General features: G+C 37.2%; 1 protein-coding gene across 7 annotated transcripts in view; it reads right to left on the bottom strand.

Annotated features, from left to right (window-relative positions):
- ZNF638 (zinc finger protein 638) overlaps positions 1–20186 on the bottom strand; it is a 98949-nt gene that overhangs the window by 60164 nt on the left and 18599 nt on the right. For 4 of the 7 annotated variants that reach the window (XM_023224117.1, XM_023224112.1, XM_023224113.2 and 1 more), the window contains exons 2-6: positions 17846–19364; positions 12672–12733; positions 4968–5006; positions 3906–4204; positions 2443–2720 (exon numbers count right to left, since the gene is read on the bottom strand). In XM_023224117.1, coding sequence (XP_023079885.1) covers positions 2443–2720; positions 3906–4204; positions 4968–5006; positions 12672–12733; positions 17846–19162 — 1995 coding nt within the window. In that variant the 5' untranslated portion in view covers positions 19163–19364. Of the gene's footprint in view, positions 1–2442; positions 2721–3905; positions 4205–4967; positions 5007–12671; positions 12734–17845; positions 19691–20186 lie in introns of those variants that run through there. The other 3 variants (XM_023224118.1, XM_023224114.1, XM_023224119.1) reach the window with 2 other exon arrangements.

Raw genomic sequence — 20186 nt, 5'->3', positions numbered from 1 at the left:
TTATATTTTTTAACCCAGAAATGGTTTACAGGTGCTCTTTTCTGTTTATAGCATCTTACAGCAAATAAGATCTAGGGAATGGTCCAAGGCCATTAGAGAGAATTTTTCTATGAAACTACATGGCCCACCGACAAGGAAAGCTGAAATTACAGCTTTGCTCACCCCCTCTGTTCTAATAATTGGAAATGATATCTAGACAGGTATATTTTTAAAAATTCATATATAATGCATACCATTTGAATACACTGTAGTATCAACTTTACCACTCATGTTAAAAATCAGAGCCAGGCATGGTGGCTCATGCCTGTATCCCAGTGCTTTGGGAGGCCAAGGCAGAAAGACTGCTTGAAGCCAGGAGTTTGAGGCCAGGAGTTTAAGACCAGGATGAGCAACATACTAACACTCTCTATTTTAAAAAAGAGAAAAAAAAAAAAAAAAAAAGGTCAGGCCCGGTGGCTCACGCCTGTAATCCCAGCACTTTGGGAACTGAGGTGGGTGGATCACAAGGTCAGGTGTTCGAGACCAGCCTGATCAACACGGTGAAACCCCGTCTCTGCTAAAAATAAAAAAAATTAGCCAGGCGTGGTGGCATGCGCCTGTAATTTTAGCTGCTCAGGAGGCTGAGGCAGGAGGCAGGAGAATCACTTGAACCCGGGAGACAGAAGTTGCAGTGAGCCGAGATCGTGCCACTGCACTCCAGCCTGGGAGACAGAGCGAGACTACGTCTCAGAAAAAAAAAAAAGAAAACACCCAGTGTGGTGGTGCATACCTGTAGTCTTAGCTACCTGGGAGCCTGAGGCAGGAGGATGCTTGAGCTCAGGAATTTGAGGCTGCAGTGACTTATGACTGTGCCACTGCACTTCAGCCTGGGTGACAGAGTGAGACCCCCATCTCTCCTATTTTTTACTAAATAAGAAAACTTTTTTTTAAAAAAGTTCCACTGCTACCACCTAGAAGTCTTGAACCAAAATGAAAAGAACTTCATATATTAATAATCTTATGAGATTAACTCAGCCTCTTCAAAATTTTCCTTATACTCAAAAATTTCTTCCCAATGCTCTTCAAAATTCTGTTATTTACTGGTTGATTACTGTAAGTTTATCCTTCTAAACGTTAAGTTCTTTGGGGCAGGGAACAGCACATACTGAAAGTCTTTAATGTATTTAGATACTGTTGAGAGCAATGCATACCACACCTAAATACTTGAAAACTTATTAATATTAAAATATACAAAATATTTGATATTTGGCCTATTAGGATTTTCTCTGAAGTCTCTTGATGTTTTAATATACTATTTCATAGTGATTCAATAAACATACACAATAAAACAATACCTTAGTATTGTAACCAGTAGGTTACAGTCAAAATACACTAAAAATCAGTACCAAAATACACGTTTTACACTGTACAACAGTTTTTGACTTCTGAACTGTACCACAAAAAGTATAGAACAGATGAATAAAGATCATTTCTCAGGAGAGGCTCACTCTTATACCTTACTAAAAAAGATTACAAAAGCTCAATAATGCTGCTAGTGATTATTCACTTTCTCAATTAGACAGCAAAACTCATCAAAATGATCTGCTTGGGAAGCTAGCCAAAAATGCCAAACCATCAAAATGTTCTCTTTTGATGCATCAAACACCAAACCACTGGAATTCCTAAGCTACAAGATTTTGAACCTTGGACTTTTATTATAAGAAAACCAGTAAAATATTCCATACTAAAATCATTTAACAACTCATAATTTCAAAGTTATTGGAAATATGGAATAAAAAAGTTAAGACAACTTCATTTTTTCTTGAGACAGGGTCTTCCTTCTGTAGTCCAGGCTGGAGTGCAGTGGTGTGATCTCAGCTCACTGCAACCTCTGCCTCCCGGGCTCAAGTGATCCTTCCACCTGAGCCTCCCAAGTAGCTGGGACTACAGGCATCTGCCACCATGCCCAGCTCATTTTTATATTTTTTGTAGAGTGGGAGTTTCACTATGTTGCTCTGGCTGGCCTCAAACTCTTAAGCTCGAGTGATCCACCCCGCTTGGCCTCCCAGAGTGCTGGGATTCAGGCATAAGCCACCATGCCCGGCAACGATTTTGTTTTCTGTTTGTCATAGCAAATGTATGCATACTTGCACTAACAAAGAATTACGAGGCCAGGCATAGTGGCTCATGCACTTAGAGAGGCTGACGTGGAAGGACTGCCTGAGCCTAGTACTTCGAGACCAGCCTGAGCAACATGGCAAGACCTCATCTCTACAAAAATTAAAAAATTGGCCAGGCATGGTGGCACACGCTTCTGGTGCCAGCTACTTGGGAAGCTGAGGCAGGAGGATCACTTGAGCCCAGGAGATCGAGGCTGCAGTTAGCCATGTTTACACCACTGCACTCCAGCCAGGACGACAGAGTGAAACCTTATCTCCAAAACTAATTATTTTAAAGAATTACCTTTCGCTGGAGAGAAACAGTTTTATCAGCCACCTGTTTACATTCTGACAAAGTGTCATCTTCAAGATTCTTTGATTTACAACGAATAGAATGTCCTCCTAGATTTGAATCACTCTTTGTAGCGCTTGTAGGTTTAACTGATGGTTTTGTTCCACTGCTAGTTTTAGGCTTTTGTGCTGGGGAATGTCCCTTATCAGCAGCTTCAAGATGCTTCTGTTTATTAAATTCTGTCCCATGCCCAGATCGTTGTACCACATCTTCTAATGCTTTTTTTCTATCTAGTAAAAATATATAAAACACAATTTCAATTGGAAAAAAATTAAGGTAGGAGCTATCTCCTGATATAATCACATAGTGCTCTTCTCAAGCTAAACAGGGAGCACACAGACAATAAAAAAACCTATACTTTATTCACTCAGAAGGCTCTTACATAAAGTTCCTTTATTCCCTTATACCAGTGATCCTCAAAGTTTTGGTTTTGAGATTGCTTTACACTTTTTGAAGACTACAAAGATTTGTGTTATATTTATTGATATTTACCATATCAGAAATTAAGATCTTAAAAATATTTCTTAATTCATATATTAGGTTGTTGCAAAAGTAACTGTAGTCTTTGCCACTGAAAGTAATGACAAAAAAAGTAAATTCCCATATTAACGTAAGTATTTTTATAAAAACCAACTGTAATTCCCAAAACAAAATTAGTGAAATGAGTAACACTACTATATCTTCTTCCAAACATTTTAATGTTGGGCTTAAAAGAAGAACCTAAATTCTTTCATCTGCTTCTGGATAAAGAAAATCCAGACTCATAAAGGCATGTAATTGGAAAAGAGAAGGCCTCACAGAACTCTCAGAAGATCTTGAGGACCCCAATCGATCCTTGGACCATACTTTAAGAAGGAATGCCTTATATATTAAAGGTATCTCCATTTGAAATCAGCATTTTAGACTGTATTAGATACAATAAGACCTGTGCAAAGTACTATTTTTGAATTTTTCAGGCTAGTCAAGTGAAGCAGTGGGAGTGTCGAAGTACTTCTCAGATATTAACTATAGTTTCTTTCATTGTAGAAGAAGGAATGTGTTTGTATGTGTGCGCATGCCTGTGTGAGTTATTTCTGAGAGGGCCATAAAATCAACATTAAGTCACAGGTTAAAAATAATAATCATTTCAAAAACATTTTAAATTAATTCATGGAATTCGATAATCAATTATTAAAGCAAACTAAGACATTTTTACCATCCTTGGTTTTTAAATATGTTGGTGGACACATACATTCACACACATTTCTTTGCCAAGTTACCAGAGGGAATAATTAACTCTGTGGGATGTGGGTCAGATCTCATTTAGCAATTCTAAAATTTAAAAAAAATAGAACATTTCTCAAAATCCAAAAAGACAGACATTTAAAAATTTAGTCAGAATAAGTACATTAATTATTTCATGGCCATCAGTGTACCTGATGATCTCACTGATCTCCTTGATATCCTTTCAGGGCTAACTGATCGAAAGCATTTTGGACTACCTCTAAATGGATTTCTAATTCGATATGGTGAACGGGATCTGGATCTGGATCTGTATCTAGAAATGAAACGATGGCAAATTCTTGGGCTTCGACTTCTTGGTCTATACATGTAATGCATTGGGCTTCGAGACCGATGGAATCTGTGACTTGAGCTTGATCTTCTAGAACGCCTAGGACTGGGGGAATGAGAACGTCTTCGTGGAGTTTCATTTTCTTTTCTATTGCCCTCATTTCTACAAGTGGGGGGGAAAAAGAAAGTGATCAGCAATTTAATGTAAATTTAAATGATACTAAATGACAGAAGTACCTTGTTAAAAACAGACTATTAACAATACCAAACTCTGATAAAAAGATAGGTCCTTAAAACAAAAATCTGTTTGTTACGATGTAATTCAGCCTTATAGGTAAATAAGAAATAATCAAGAACAGTTTATCAGCCCTCCAACTGCTTGGATGTCTGTTTTCTAGTTTACAGAAGAATACAATAATGAACTTCTCTGGTTTTTCCTGTACCAACATTATATCTAATTATGTTTTTAAAGTATTAAATTATGTAAGAATTTAGGAAATGATTTACATAAACAGAAGTTTTAAATAATTTTTTCCTGAAAGATTATGCCATCTATAAATATGACTCTGATTTCTCTAGCTGTGCGTACGTGTGTGTACACACCTAACCTGAGTAGAATCCCCTAGGGTATACAGAACGTAATAATACCACTCCTAGCAGTCAAGGCATTTATGACAGAAGATATCATAAACATAAAATAATAAAGTCAGAATAAAATATTTTCAGAAAAGGCTAAAGAAAGTAGATCGGGGCGGGGCTGTGTCACATTTAAGCATTGGAATAAGTCACAGATTCATAAAGGTTTTTGCATTTGCCTATTGTTTAAATGGCAAAAGTAGAACTTGAAAGAATCACTTTCTTAAAATTAACTGCTTACTTTTAAAATACAATCAAGTTTTAATAATATTACTATTTTAAAAAATTACCTTCTTGATGGGAGGATCTCAGGATTCCAATCAGGATATCTATTTTGAAAATAAACAACATTAACTAACAGCTAAAATAAGACTGTAAGGCTCAATTAATCTTTACCTGTAATATATCAGAAGGACTTTTCACAACCTTTGCTGGAAATAAAATATTTTGAGTGTTCAATAAATAATCAAAGTATTATGCTAATAGGTGTTATCAGGGAAACACATTCCCCATACTTTAAAGGACTAAACTTTTATTTAAGTAAAACGGCCAGTATATGCACAAAAGTGTTAAGAGGTACAAGATACAAGCTTAGGTTAAGGGTTAAAGAAGAGAAGACAGTTCATCTACTATACACAACTCTAGGGAACACCACTCCTATCACATTCCATGTGGCAACTCACAGAATACAACACGAATGGTGCCCCTTAACTTTCACCAAATAGTCCTCATGAAGATATATCCAGTGAGAGGAATCAGGAGAGAATTCATAGAAAGGGCTGCTTTTCAAGTAGCCCTAACAAAGACCTATTAATAGGAATGGATTAGGTTAGATTTCATGCAGTGGCAATACATAAACTAAGATTGGAGGCAAAACATTAGTGTTTTGTTTCAGGAACTGGTCTAGCTGCAGCATAGAAATGATGAAAAGGAATTATAAAGGGGGAAACTTGGACAGACTGTCTGTTGTTTCAAGTAGAGACAAATTATGAAGAGCCTTAAAATCAGGTAATGAGGTTACACACAGGAAAAAACAATGGGAACTTAACAAGCATTTGTAAGAGAAGACAACAGGAATGTTTTCAGAACAAGTGTAAAGGAGTATCTGGAATTAGGGGAAAAGATGGGAGCTATTTAGAAATCAGGCATGTAGAAGCCATAATTACAGCCCTAAGAGTGAGACTAACGTAAGATGGAGTTTATAGAAAAAAAGAGCCAAGGACAGAACCTTAGGCACATTGACAACTTCAGAGTAAAGCAAAGAAAAAAAAAACAATAAATGATTAAGGAGTAATCACAGATAAAACTAGTAGGAGAAACAGTAGTATCACAGAAGCCTAAGAAAAAGGCTGTATCTTCACTCTCAACTTCTAGAAAATCTGAACTCTAAGAGGCATTTGGACAAGCTGATTATACATATATATATATATATATATATATATACTTTTTTTTTTTTTTTGAGACAGAGTCTGGCTCTGTCGCCCAGGCAGGAGTGCAGTGGCCGGATCTCAGCTCACTGCAAGCTCCACTTCCTGGGTTTACGCCAATCTCCTGCCTCAGCCTCCCGAGTAGCTGGGACTACAAGGCTGATTATATTAAATAAATAAATCACTACATTTAAGAATACAATTTCAGCAGCAAGATGAAAGCCAGGTAAGGAAATGGAGGCAGCAAACTTCTGACAAATCACCAAGCAGAAAAATTAAGTTAGGTCAAATCTTAGTAAAGTGGTTTGTCTTGGTTGCTATTTGTCTCAGACAGCGTTAATGAGCTAACCCTACGGCAATTCTCAATTCCCTTTTCCCTTGTTTGCCTTTACTACAATGGCTAAAAAAGTTAAATATTTGCTTTCCCACTATCTCTAGAAGATAGCCAGTGATAGGTTCTAACCAATGAGACATAGGTACAAAACCCCTGACAGATATCTGAGAAAGCTTCTGCCTCATTCTTCCTACTTTGAGAATAGATATATTGTCTGCAGCATCTTTTAATTATGAGGGGACAAGCTATGAAGACAAAACAGTTAACTTTAATCCAACATACCCATCACCTAGTGTCAACAATTCCCAATATATGGATAATTCTGTTCCATCTATTTCCATACTTTTAAAAACTTTCATTGCTCTGTACCATCCAGGAGGATAAATTCCTAGTCTTACAGTGATTCAAAGCAAATCTTTTATCATCAAACAAAAGTGGATTTCACTGTAGGTGCTGTCATTTAATGGCTATGAAACTTAAAGCCAGTTACTTAGTATGTGTAAGCCTTAGCTTTCTCACAGGTATATGGTGGAAATGAAGGTGATTAACAACACATCAAAGTTATTAAATTTCCAGAGCTCTCTAGTTTATGGTTCACAAGAGCTTGAAGACTATCATTCAAGAGTTGGTAATAATGGTCAGGCATGGTGGCTCATGCCCGTAATCTCAACACTTTGGGACACTGAGGTAGGCAGACTGCTTGAGCTCAGGAGTTTGAGACCAGCTTTGGCAATCCCGTCTCTACCAAAAATACAAAAAATTAGCTGAGCATAGTGGCACTCGCCAGTGGTCCTAGCCACTCAGGAGGCTGAGGTGGGAGGATCACTTGATCCCAGGAGGTGGAGGTTGCAGTGAGCTGAGAGAGCTAGTAATAAATAATATTGTTGATCTTCACTAGGTTCAGGTTCACCAAGTTTAGACCTGTTCACTAGATAACACATGTTCTTATCCCTGCTGCCAGGGGCAGAAAGATAAAGCATGTATACATTCTGTAAGCAGAATTTGGAAACACCTCTATCCTGCCCAACTAGTCAAAAATGTGCTTCAGAAGCAATAACGCTCCTAACATAGGTGGTATAACATAACTATTAAGAACAAGGACCTAGTTAACTGATATTATCTTTATCCCAATGTGATGCAATAAATAAACACATCACCAATGAAGTATTTGCAACAAAAATGTTCTCAGTGAATTTAATGCTAAGGAAACAAATAGAAAACTATATAAAGTGGGACATTCAACAAGACAAGTTTCCTGGACATTTCAAGGAAAAAGTCAACACCGTAAAAATATCCTCCTCAAACAAAAAAAAAAGATGACAAACAAAACAAAACAAAAAACAAAACAAAGAGTAGGCTATTGTAGATTAAAAGAGATTGCAATACGTAAATCTTAACTGAATACTGGATTGGGGGTATGGATGGGGCAGACAGGAGGAGTTATAAAAGGCATTCTGGAAAGATTATAAAAGGCATTCTGGAAAGAAATGGGAAAATATGAATTTGGTTTATATATTGAAGGAATTGTGGAATTATTGCTAATCTCCTTAAACGTATTGTATTGTGGTTATGCAGAACAATGTCCTTACACTTAGGAGATAGACGCTGAATTTAGAAACACGTCTCGTAATTTCTACAATTTACTTTCAAATAGTTCAGAAAAAAGTATGAAGACATAATAAAGCAAATATTAACAAATGGTGACTATAAATGAATAATATATAAATGTTTTTCTTCCTTTTTCCCTTCAATATTTTATTCTGAAATTTTTTTAAGCCATAAAAAAGTAGAAGGGATGATACATAAAGGCCTATGAGCTAAACTAGTTCCGTTTAACTATTTGCTGCATGATGGTAGGGAAATTGTCTCTGTGCCTCAGTTCTCTCACTGATAAAATCAGGAAGAATCCTTATACTTAACACCTCATAGGTGGTTTTGAAAACTAAATCAATTATGTAAAGCACTTAGAATGCCCAGTACACAATAAACATAGTATAATTACCTATTTTTAATACTAAAATTCTGATGCATTGTATCTTTCCTCAACTACTCTTGTGTCATAATCCAGAAAGATCCAATAAAGCCAGAGAGAATAAGCCATAAGACAAGAAAAATCTAAATATACATCAAGGGAGGAATGAGTAGAAAGAAGGTATATCCCCATAACGCAGCTTAAAAGAATAAAGAATGCAGATCCCAAGCACCTAACCAAATCTAATTTATTTATTAAATTATTTTGCAGTGGAGAGAAAGTCATGAAGCAATTATTCAAGTGCATACAACCTGAATGTGATGGTCAATTTTGGGTGTCAACTTGACTAGATTGAGGGATGCTTAGATGGTTGGTGAGGCACTCTCTGTTGGTGTGTCTGTGAGAGTGTTTCCAGTGAAGATTAGTCTGAGTCAGTGGGCTGAGTAAGGAAGATCTGCCCTCAATGTGGGCGGGCATCACGCCATAGGCTAGGAGCCCAGATGGTACAAATAGATGGACGAAGGTAGAAATCCCTTCCTCCACCCCACCTTCCCTCTCTCCACCCCTCCTTCCCTCAGAGCGGGATGCCCTTCTCCTCGTTCTTGGACATCAGAACTCCAAGTTCTTTGGCCTTTGGTCTATGTGACTTGCATCAGCAGACTCCTGGGGCTCTAGGGCCTTCTACCTCAGACTGAGAATTATGTTATCAGCTTCCTTGGTTTGGAAGCTTTTGAATTTGGACTGAGCCACACTACCAGAAGCCCAGAGTCTTCAATATGCATACAGCATATTGTGGGACTTCTCAGCCTCCATAATGGTGTAAGCCAATTCCCCTAGTAAATCCTCTCTCGTGTACCAATACATAGGCATACCTCAGAGTTATTGTAGATTCAGTTCTAAAACATCACACTAAGCGAGTCACATAAGCTTTTTGGCTTCCCAGTGCAAATAAAAAGTTCAATTTAGACTATGCCAGTCTATTAACTGTACAATAGCATGTTTTTAAAAATGTACATACATCAATTTAAAAGCACTTTATTGCTAAAAAATACTGAGGATCATGAGCCTTCAGTAAGTTGAAATCAAAGATCACTGATCACAGATTGCCATAACAGGTATAACAATAAAGAAAAAAACTGAAATACTGTGAATGTGACTCAGGCACACAAAGTGAGCTTATGCTGTTAGAAAAATGGCACCGATAGGAAAGAGTCCTGACCGGCCCAGTAGAGACGAGGGAAGAGGGAGGCCTTGGATCTGCCATTGTGATCAGAGTGAGGCCAGGTGAAGAAAAATGTGCAGAAGGTAAGAAACTGTGAAGGCATCATGAGGCCTGGTTAGGAGACACAGCCTGGAGAATTATGAAAGATATACTGTTGTTTTAAATTTCAAACCACAGTTACCTGTGTAACAAAAGAACTCAAGCTCCACAACAGGAAAAAGTGGAAACTGACCCAGAGGATGCCAGATCAAAGGATATATCCAGTTGCAGTTCTTACCAGCATACAGGTGCTAATATACACACTGTTCATTTTCAGCTTCAGCTCTTGATTGCTTTTGGCAGCAAAAGCACTGCTCAAGGCCCAAACGAGAGAGCGATTTGGTATTAGGAGAATGATTAAGATGGATTCTTGAATGGTGTTCCCCAAAAGACACATACATATATATGTTCCAATCCCTGGAACTTGTGAATGTTACCTGATTTGGAAAAGGATCTTTGCAGATGTAATTAAACTAAAACTCTTGAGATGAAATCATCCTGAATTATTCAATGGGCCCTAGATCCAATAGCCAGTGTCCTTCTAATAGCAGGGCAAAGGGAGGTTTGAGAGAAGAGAAGGTGGTGTGAAGACAGTAGCAGAGATAGGATTGATGGGCTACAAGCCAAGAAATGTCAATGATTGTCCCCCTTTATCAGAAGTTAGGAGAGAAGCAAGGAACAGATTTTCCCCCAGAGCCTCGGAAGGGAATGGTGGCCCAGCTAACAGCATGATTTCAGACTTCTGGACTCTAAATAGAAATTTATTCTCTCCCAGTTTAAGTCAAAAAGAAAGAAAAAAAAAAAGAAAAATGGCACCAATAGACTTGCTTGACACAGGGTTTCCATAATCTTTCAATTTGTAAAAAAGGCAAATTACGGGAAGTACAATAAATCAAAGTACAATAAAATGAGGTATGCTTATATATATATTTTTTTTTTTTTTTTTTTTTTTTTTTTTTGCTTATATTTATATATGTCTTCCCTATTGATCTCTGTGGAGAACCAAAATACACTTGGTATGGTTAAAAAATAAACAGAGTAGAATATTAAAGTAGCAGGCATGGAAAGCAAATGCTTTAAAAATCAGGGTCCTAAGTGTATGAAAAAATAATAGGCTTACCTACACTAAAGGCTTTAATGGGTATATACATGCTGTTTGCTCAAGTAAATTAACGTAGCTATAATCCTCTTACTAGCATAAATGACTCTCTAAAATAAATAACTCACGCCCACCCAAATAAAAATTCACCTTCATAAGAATTAAGATGTCCCACTGAGTACCTGTGGGAAAATGCTGCTTTGGAGAGATTTTTCAATTTTCAACTGTATTCCTTACAGTGGCAGTAAGGCATATCCAATTCAGGTAACAAATTATCTCCCCATGATAACCTATATTTGTCTGTACAGCATCTATATAGAATACTAACCCCCATTTCTAGTCTTAATGCAAAAGATCCAGGTGACGCTTATCTCACTCTCAACACCAGGAGTAGACATGACACAAACTGAGGTGGACTACCCTATTCCCACAGCCACTTTAATGGGTTTCGGGATGGACAACTAACCCAAAGTGAACCAAAGAGTCAAAACAAGGACTTCTGCCAGAGTTATGGAGAAAGAAGTGCTTTAAAGAAAAAAGGTCAGACGGAAGAGGCATATATTCTCAGAACCTCCCAAGGCTGTGTCACAGGGTGAGGGGTGGGGTAAGGAAAACAAAAACAAAACAAAACCAAAAAAAACTCCTAGAAATGCCAGCTATACACATCACTTACATCCAGAACCGTGGGGTCCATTTTGCTATGTGAAAGAAGTGTGTCCAAGATTTCATAAGGCCAATGTAAAAGACAACAGCTAAGAAAGAAGTATTGCTGACACTAATTTTTATTTGGGCATCCAATACAGCTGCTCCTGAAACTATTAATAGAACCACCAACCTGATTTAAGCTTCCCAGTTAAATAAGCTTACAAATTATCTTACTTCAAAAAAAAAATTTTTTTTTTTTTTAAAATAGGCTGTCGCCCAGCCTAGAGTGCAGTGGCACAATCATGGCTCACTGAAGCTTCTATCTCCCATGCTCAAGTGATGCTACCACCTCAGGCTCCCATATACTATAACTACAGATGTGCACCACCATGCCGGCTGATTTTTTTATTTTTATTTTGGTAGAGACGAGATACTGCTGTGTTGGCCTGAACTCCTGAGCCCAAGCAAGCCTACCTGCCTCAGCCTCCCAAAGTGCAGAGATTACAGTCATAAGCCACTGCAACTAATTTGCAACTTTAATCACTTATGACCAGAAGGATCCTCAATGATAATCTCAAATCCATTTGCCCAATAACATGTTACTGTCAGTCTGGTGGCTAGGAACTGTTTAATGGTATTAGGGAAGACAGAGTTTAATTTTACGCTACTTCAAGAGATACAGGAACACAGTGTTAAAATCACATTTTTCACCCCCATGGCCAGTAGGGAAACCTTCACAGTTGCCCTGTCTTTAAGAAGAAAAAGGTGGAAGAATTGAAGAGCCAATGTTAAGGAAGCAAGACATCTAGCCTGTCCATCCCTTACTTAAGGTATATTCTGAAAACTGGTTCTAAGTCAGAGAAGAGTTTTAGTTCCAAAATTAAATACTGGTGTTTGGTTTGCATTGATTTTCAGTTACTTGTCCTATGGGTAGAGGTGGAGATAGGAGAAGAAAGGATACCTGCTCTGATATAGATAAAAGATCCTGGGAAAGGTAAGCCAGCAAAGAATGAACTAATGACATAAAAGGTTTACCTACTGGGAATTAAGCTAGAAAAGTGTAAGAGCAAAGGATATATTGAATTCTACCATTTTGGAAAAATATTAAATATACTTCCACAAAACTATTTTTAAAAGACAATAGCTTTCCAAAAATATTTTTCTCTAAAGTATTATACTAAAGGTATTTAAGTCACATCTGAACATTAACTATGTTGTAAATATGCTATCTACAATAAAGAAAAAAAAGGTCTTACTGTTGACGTAACTGTCGACAGCTCTCAATATGAGTAGATGTATTTTGATGCTGAATCCAATCCTATTGTAAAAGGAGAAAAATGTTGAAATCAGAATATTCCTAATGTTGACTAATGAATTAGGCTTTTAAAAAAGACAAAGAATATTTTTTTTTCAAAAATTAAACAAACATACTCATAAATAGCACTTGGCTGCTCAATAAAATTTTCACAAACAAAAGTTAAAGGCCTTGAAACAAATGCACTTAATACCATACCTCACTGATCCCATCTGAAAATATTTTAGTACAGAAAACATTTAAAAATCAAAACCATGGCTGCTCATTTTGAAATCAATATATAAACTTGGAGAAAATAAAAGCATGGATCAGAAAAATCTTACTGCAAATATAAAAACAACACACCAGAAAACACCAAAAAAATCTATGAGTAAAATGGTATCTGTGAAACAGCATCTTCAAAATACAGTATTTCAATGACAAAATACCTCTAAAATTCAAGCTAACATCATCATCAAAAAATGCCACCTCATAAACCAGTACCATTCCATACAAGGTATTCACTACACTGGCAAATAAGATTAGGAAAAACATGGGGAAAAATGCTACTGATCAAATCTATTTTCAAAATTTAAAAGTAACAACATTTCAAAGATACAATATCCCTTATATACAGAGCTTTACAATTAACACATGCTTTTTTTTTTTTTTTTTGACAGAGTTTCGCTCGTTGCCCAGGCTGGAGTGCAATGATGCGATCTCAGCTCACTACACTCTCCACCTCCTAGGTTCAAGCGCTTCTCCTGCCTCGGCCTCCTTAGTAGCTGGAATTAACAGGCATGCGCCACCAAGCCTGGCTAATTTTTGTATTTTTAATAGAGACGGGGTTTCACCATGTTTGTCAGGCTGGTCTCAAACTCCTGGCGTCAGGTGATCCACCTGCCTCGGCCTTCCAAAAGTGCTGGGACTACAGGCGTGAACCACCATGCCCAGCCCAAAATGCTTTCTTATACATTACTTCATTTACAAATAAATCTGTCCTAAAATTACAATCTGTACCCATAAATAACTCTGGAAGATACACCTGGTTTAAAAAAAAAAAAAAAAAAGGCCAATACAGTTTACAAAGATACAGTTTCCAAGGTGAAACAATTAGTTAAAAGCAATATGTATGTTACTCAATGTTTTACTGTTCCTCCAGCATTTGGAAAGGCAGAAAACTTACTAGATAACTCTGTATTTCAACACTTTGCTTAAGGAAAATGTTATAATTTCTTTCCATTTGAAACACATTTTAGGTCATTAGAAATTTCCAGTTAAAATCACGGTTGACAATAATTTTGGATTCTGCCTTGGCAAGAACTATCTAAAAGAAGGTACACTGATTTGCAATGCTCAGCATCAATTTAAACTCAGCACCAAGGTATGACAAATCCTAAACTATTTTATTAAGCCATGGAACTGACTGTGGACTACAAAAAAGAAATGTTTGTATATCCTGTTTAGTAATACAAATAGAAAGCTAGAAGAGATTGGCAGTTAAGAGTCTCTAGTAGTATTAAAACCCATATTTTTAATATTAATTGAACATTGTTTACATCAAACAGACACACTGGTGCAGGCAGTGGGTTGGGCATGCTTTATTTGAACCATAAAGTGTTTTATCTGAATACGATGCCAACATTCAATAATCCAGAGATTTTACCCCCAAGTCCAGATTTCCAGCTTTTCTTGAAAAAATAGGAAGATACAGTAATACAGGATACCATTCTTATAGCAACTATCACCTGAAGATGATGGCTGCCCTATTTAAGACATACTCTTCTCAGTTCAACACACACATACACATGTTCTTTTAGGCTTGCTTCACAAATTGACATTACTTGCTTTAAGCTCAGTAAATACACCCATCCCACCCCAACTTCTAGACTCTCTAGTAACAGTTTCCACATTAGATAATAGTCCAAAAGCAGCACTGCCTCCCCAGAGAAAAAGTGATAATTACCAACTAGCAGGAGATGCTGCAAGGACTGTACAGAATTAGGCAGGCTCAGAATGAAACTGAAAGTATCTACTCATATCAGGGCTCACTTACTATTCTCAACAGTTTTTTATTGTCAGTACTTTCTCAAACTGAATTATTTCAGTCATTATGATAAAGCTCCTAAACTAAGGAAAGTTTCTCCTTTAAAATCTGAACCCCAATTTAACAAGCAAATACATTTCACATTCTCAAAGTACATCTTCACAGCTACAGTTTCAAAGACTCGAAGGTGGGGAATATACATATTGTCAGATTTACTCAGTAGGAAAAAGTTTACAATCGGTAATTTACATTTATTGGCTTCATATTTATGTCACATATACACACACACAAACACTTACGAGGCTGCAAAATATATCACAGAAACGAGAGGCAGTGTGTACTATCAAAATCCATCTTCACAAACCCCCATCATTTGGCCACTTAGTAGTGAAAAATTCATTACTTAGATGAGCCCCATTCTGTTGTGCTGTCTGTTAAAAGGTGTGTGTGTGTTTTTAACGGCAATCTAGGTGAGCTCTAATGATGACTAAATGATTTCCTCTCCTCTCAAATTTTTACTTTTATCCCATTAACCCACGTTTTTACCATCTTATACTTGAACAATTAGAGAGGCTTCCAAGTGGAAGTCCTACTACACATCATCTCATCTCTATTTACCCTGCATACTTCAGTCAGGTTGCCCTAAAACTACTTCCAACATGTCACTTCACTTATCAACAGACTTATCTAGCTTTCTAACGCCTCTCACCTCAAGTCTAAACTCCTAGGCTAGCTCTTCAAGAACTTTCATACTTACTTATAATATGCTCATCATTCTTTCCCAACTGCCTCCTACCACTATGAAATATAATTTTCTCTCCAGACCTTTGCCTCTCTGTATGTTGTTGCCATCCCTCCTCTTTTCTTTTTCTTTTTTTTTGAGATGGAGTCTCGCTCTGTCACCCAGGCTGGAGCCCAGTGGCGCGATCTCGGCTCACTGCAACCTTCCGCCTCCTGGGTTCAAGCGATTCTCTGCCTCAGCCTCCTGAGCAGTTAGGATTACAGGTGTACATGATCACACCCGGCTAATTCTTGTATTTTTAGTAGAGAGGGGATCTCACCATGTCGGTAAGGGTGGTCTTGAACTCCTGACCTCAGGTGATCCACCCGTCTTGGCCTCCCAAAATGCTGGGATTACAGGCTGTGAGCCACCGCGCCTGGCCCCCTCCTCCTCTATATACAGGCGTATCTAAAGCCTCTTTATCATTCAAGACCCATCTTCAACCTACTCCATCAAGTCTTCTCTCCCACATCATTCTAGTCAAGACAGACTCAGTGCATTCAGTAACTGTCATTCCATTAGTCTAACTAGGCTATAAAAGTCTTTTGATGCCAGGATGTGTATTTATACTTCTTTTTAAGCACACACTGCTACAAATACAATAGTTAAAATAATTAAATTGGTAAAATGGTAATGATTAAATTGGTAAACTGATGATGCTGGCCTGAGTGATACACGCCTGAAATCAAGATCGAAACCTCTGTTCCCTACAGCATATCCAAACAAGTTAAATAAATCACAAAACTACTTGTTGCCTTCTAATTGTTTTAAATGTCTTGGGAGTATAATTTTTCTCCTCAATAAGATTGAATAAACTGCTTAATAACATCTAAAATTTTACACAGTTCCTCATTTCTGTCCCAGTACCTAACTGGAGTCAAGCACAAAACTGGTATCCATAAGTACATACTAAATTAAATGTACACCTTTTCTACTCTACAGAATACAAAACTTCAAGTTCTTTATTTAAAGATATATTTTCTTGGATTCATTATGACCAACTAAAAGTTCAAAATAAATTTTTAAAAAAATTATGTGGTATTCCCAGTCACAAGAACACAGAGAGACTAACACTCAATTCACTACTTAGGCCAGGGCTACTTACAGATTACAATTAGGTGATATGAATTATTCTAAGACTTTCCCTTGTAAGGACTTTGCTATCCCTTCTGATGGAATAAGGCAACTATTATTTTAACAGAATTTGGCACATCTGGCTAAAATGGGGTAGAATGCTGCTTTCTTTTGCTGGGGTTAACCTTAAGAAAATAGCATAGCAACAGATCTAATCAGATTCATGTTGATGAAAACCTAATGAGTGAATAATGAAAAGAAAATCAAAAGGCAACATTGGAAGAAAAGAACAAGAGCATAACACATAGATTTTTAAGCCTAAGTATACAACCAATTCCAGGCCATGGCCTTGAATCAAAGCTTTTTTCCATGTTAGTATATTCCCTTCTGACCCTTTACAACCTACATCTATAAATCACATTAGCAAATAGAAGAAACAGTGATTGCCAACCATACGTAAGTATATAAAATTTACTTGGAAATTCCTGCTCAAATCTACCAATGATTACAACTGAATAGTATGTTCTACATTATAGTAAACTTTACTGCCTCTGCAAAATACTTCCTTCTAACTATACTATCAAAGTACCTAAATCATCTTTATTTTTTAAAGATTTTTCTCTACAAATTTCTATCATTTCACATTATTTTTTGAGTCCACAGCTGGTCCTAGAATAATTTACTGCACCTTGACTTATTTTTGCTATTAAGTTATTTTAGAGAGCTTCTTCTCGAAAAATACTAAAAATCACTAGTCTACATAAAGTCAGGAAATATTTAGATCAACACTGTGATAACCAAGACAGGTATATATGTGCAAGTCTATAATATACTGTCTCTTAAATGTGTGCGTTACAAATGGGTTATACCGTCTCTTTGTATTTTTATACTAACAGATCCCTTTAGAGAAAGGTGATTCCATGTGACATTTTAAGTACGCAGCTTATGTTACATAAATTTTACGTTGCGTAAGTGGGATAACTAAAAGTTCAAAATAAATGGACAAACTATTAAAATATGGTGTGCCCGGTCATAGGAATACAGTAAGCCTAATACTAAACTCAGTACTAAGGCCAGAACTACTTAGGATTACAACTATGTATTGAGGCTGCAATTAAAATTACCTTCTGCTATTTCCTTAACACCTAGTTAGCAGCAGTATACATATCAGAATTTAGAGAAAACTTTGGCGCTGAGCATCATTATACAGTGATCTTTTTTTAAAAACACTCACCTTCAAATGACTACATTCTACGTTACACAGAGAACACAAATGTGGAAATATTCTTGGAGATGCTGCATAATAATCATTCATCATAGAAGGAGTAGGAAGTCTCTTCATCTTCTGGGCATCAGCATGTGAAAACTTTGGTAGCCAGGATGCTTTCACAATACCAAAGGGAGATCGAATGGGAACGTCAGCCTGTGACTGGTAATTCTTTTTACTTCCTCTTGATCCAACATGTACGTTAGATGAATTAATCACAGGTTCATGTGGGATCCGCTCTTGCTGGCTTACAGCTGAAATTAATTCCGATGTAAAAGGCTGCTGGTTCATAGATGGAGGAATCAGAGATTGACTCATTGTCTGGCTAACTGTTTGGTTAATGGATTGGTTGACGGATTTTATGGGTTCAAGGACTGACTGTCCTCCCGAAATGTGTAAGCCTGACATCTTGGCTCCACTCTCAACTGGGAAAAAGGATCGATTATTGGAGGACTCACCGGGAAAGTCCATTTGGCGAAATACGTCTTCAACAGGAAACATAGAATTACATATCACATTTGGATTGGGAACAGATGCAGAGATGTTCTGCTGTGACTGAAATTCATTCTCGACCTCATCAGTTGGAATTTCAGGATCATAAATACGTACTTCAAGTGGATCTTCTGTGTAGCCATATTTGCTTGCATGCCCATAATCTATCACATTACTTGAAACTGCTTCACTACCAAGGGTTTCTTTATTTCTGCTCTGAGAAGGTAAATTAGGTAATCGGCGCCCCATTTTTCGCATTCTTATATCCCTCAAAATTAATGGCATATTTTCAGGAGTCAGTTGTTCATCAGGATAGCGACTGAGTTCTTCTAGGTCTTCATTAGATAATCCAAAACTTGCTAAGATACTTGAGGCACTCTCTTTTGTATAGCGGCTCTGTACTTTGGGACTCTGCTCTGTAACCTGTGTTAGAGAACTCTGTTTCACTGCCACTGATGCAGATATATGAGGCTCATCATCCCACCGGCTACCATGAGGCTTCCCCTTCTTCTGTTGTGCTTCATGAAAATCCAGTTTTTCTTTGGTCAATCTTGGATCAGTTCTGTGTTGAGTTACCTGAACATTCATTCTCTGTGGTCCCATGTTCTGATAAGATTCATGGCCAGCAAATCTGTGTGGAATTCCACGTGCTCTCCCTGCTGGGTAAAATCTTGGGAGACCCATAGATCCAGGCCTCATAAATGGTCCTGGAGGCCTCATCCCAGAAGGGTTAGGTGCTCGTGGCCTTTGAAGTGGAAAGTCTCCTCGAGGATTAAACCTGGGTCTCGACATGGCTATTTTCAAGAAAGCCTGATTTAATAAAGTATAAGGTGATGTTGAACCATGTGAGGCAACGGCATTCAGCTGCTGAAGCGCCAATTGAGTCTTAATCTGAGCAAAGTGCAAAGGAGATGGGCCCAACAGAAGTGGGTTTGCAATGCCCAGGTTCAAGGAATTCACAAGTGGTGCGAAATTTTCCAAGAATAACACAAAGCTGAAAGTTAAAACACAAATATTAGATCATTTTAATTCAAACTACTTCATGAAGTGGGTTCTACAGCCAGTGTAAAACATTTTGAAATAAAGCCATGTAACCATTCTGCATTTCATATACTTTTGGAGTAAGGGCTTACGAGGATTTAAATTTCCCAAAAACTTTCTCTTCTTCTCTTTCCTGAATGCAGAACACAAGCCCCAAACCTCAAGTCAGATTTCATGTACATTGTGTTGTTCTGGGTGCTGTCCTAGGTGCTGAGCAGTAATTACAACTCCTTTTACATAATCTTGAAAAATACTGGGAATCTATTTCACGCTGTAATACTGGGAGAAAAAAAGATGAAGGCATTAAAATACTTATAAATGCACACATATTTAATATGCATGTTATCAGATACACAAATAATGAAAATAAGAACTGTAAGCCTAAAAGACCCATTTTTATAAAACACAATCTTCCTTGGAATCAGCCTTCACATCTAATCAATCCCACAAGGCAATTAAACTACACTTAAGTTCGTATTATTAAATAGTTGTTTCTCGTCAGATAAAAATGTGTTGTCAATAACTTGACTACAGAGTCTAAGAAAACAGTAAGCAATGGCATGGAATTTGTTATAACACAGAACATAATATGTAACAAAACCAGTAACCCTTCCTTTGGATTCCCTCCATAATCACAGTTTAGACGAATATATATGGATTATAATAATGATTAACTTTATACAGCACTGTCCATATGTCAGTCAGTGTTCTATGAACTTTACATGATGCTCACAACAATCCTGAGGTATGTACAGTTTTACAGAGGAAGACACAA

This window comes from Piliocolobus tephrosceles, chromosome 15 (genome assembly GCF_002776525.5).
Source record: "Piliocolobus tephrosceles isolate RC106 chromosome 15, ASM277652v3, whole genome shotgun sequence".
In the NCBI taxonomy this organism is placed as follows: domain Eukaryota; kingdom Metazoa; phylum Chordata; class Mammalia; order Primates; family Cercopithecidae; genus Piliocolobus; species Piliocolobus tephrosceles.
The sequence above is the reverse complement of the archived record's forward strand: the minus strand, read 5'-3'. Positions and strand labels throughout refer to the sequence as shown.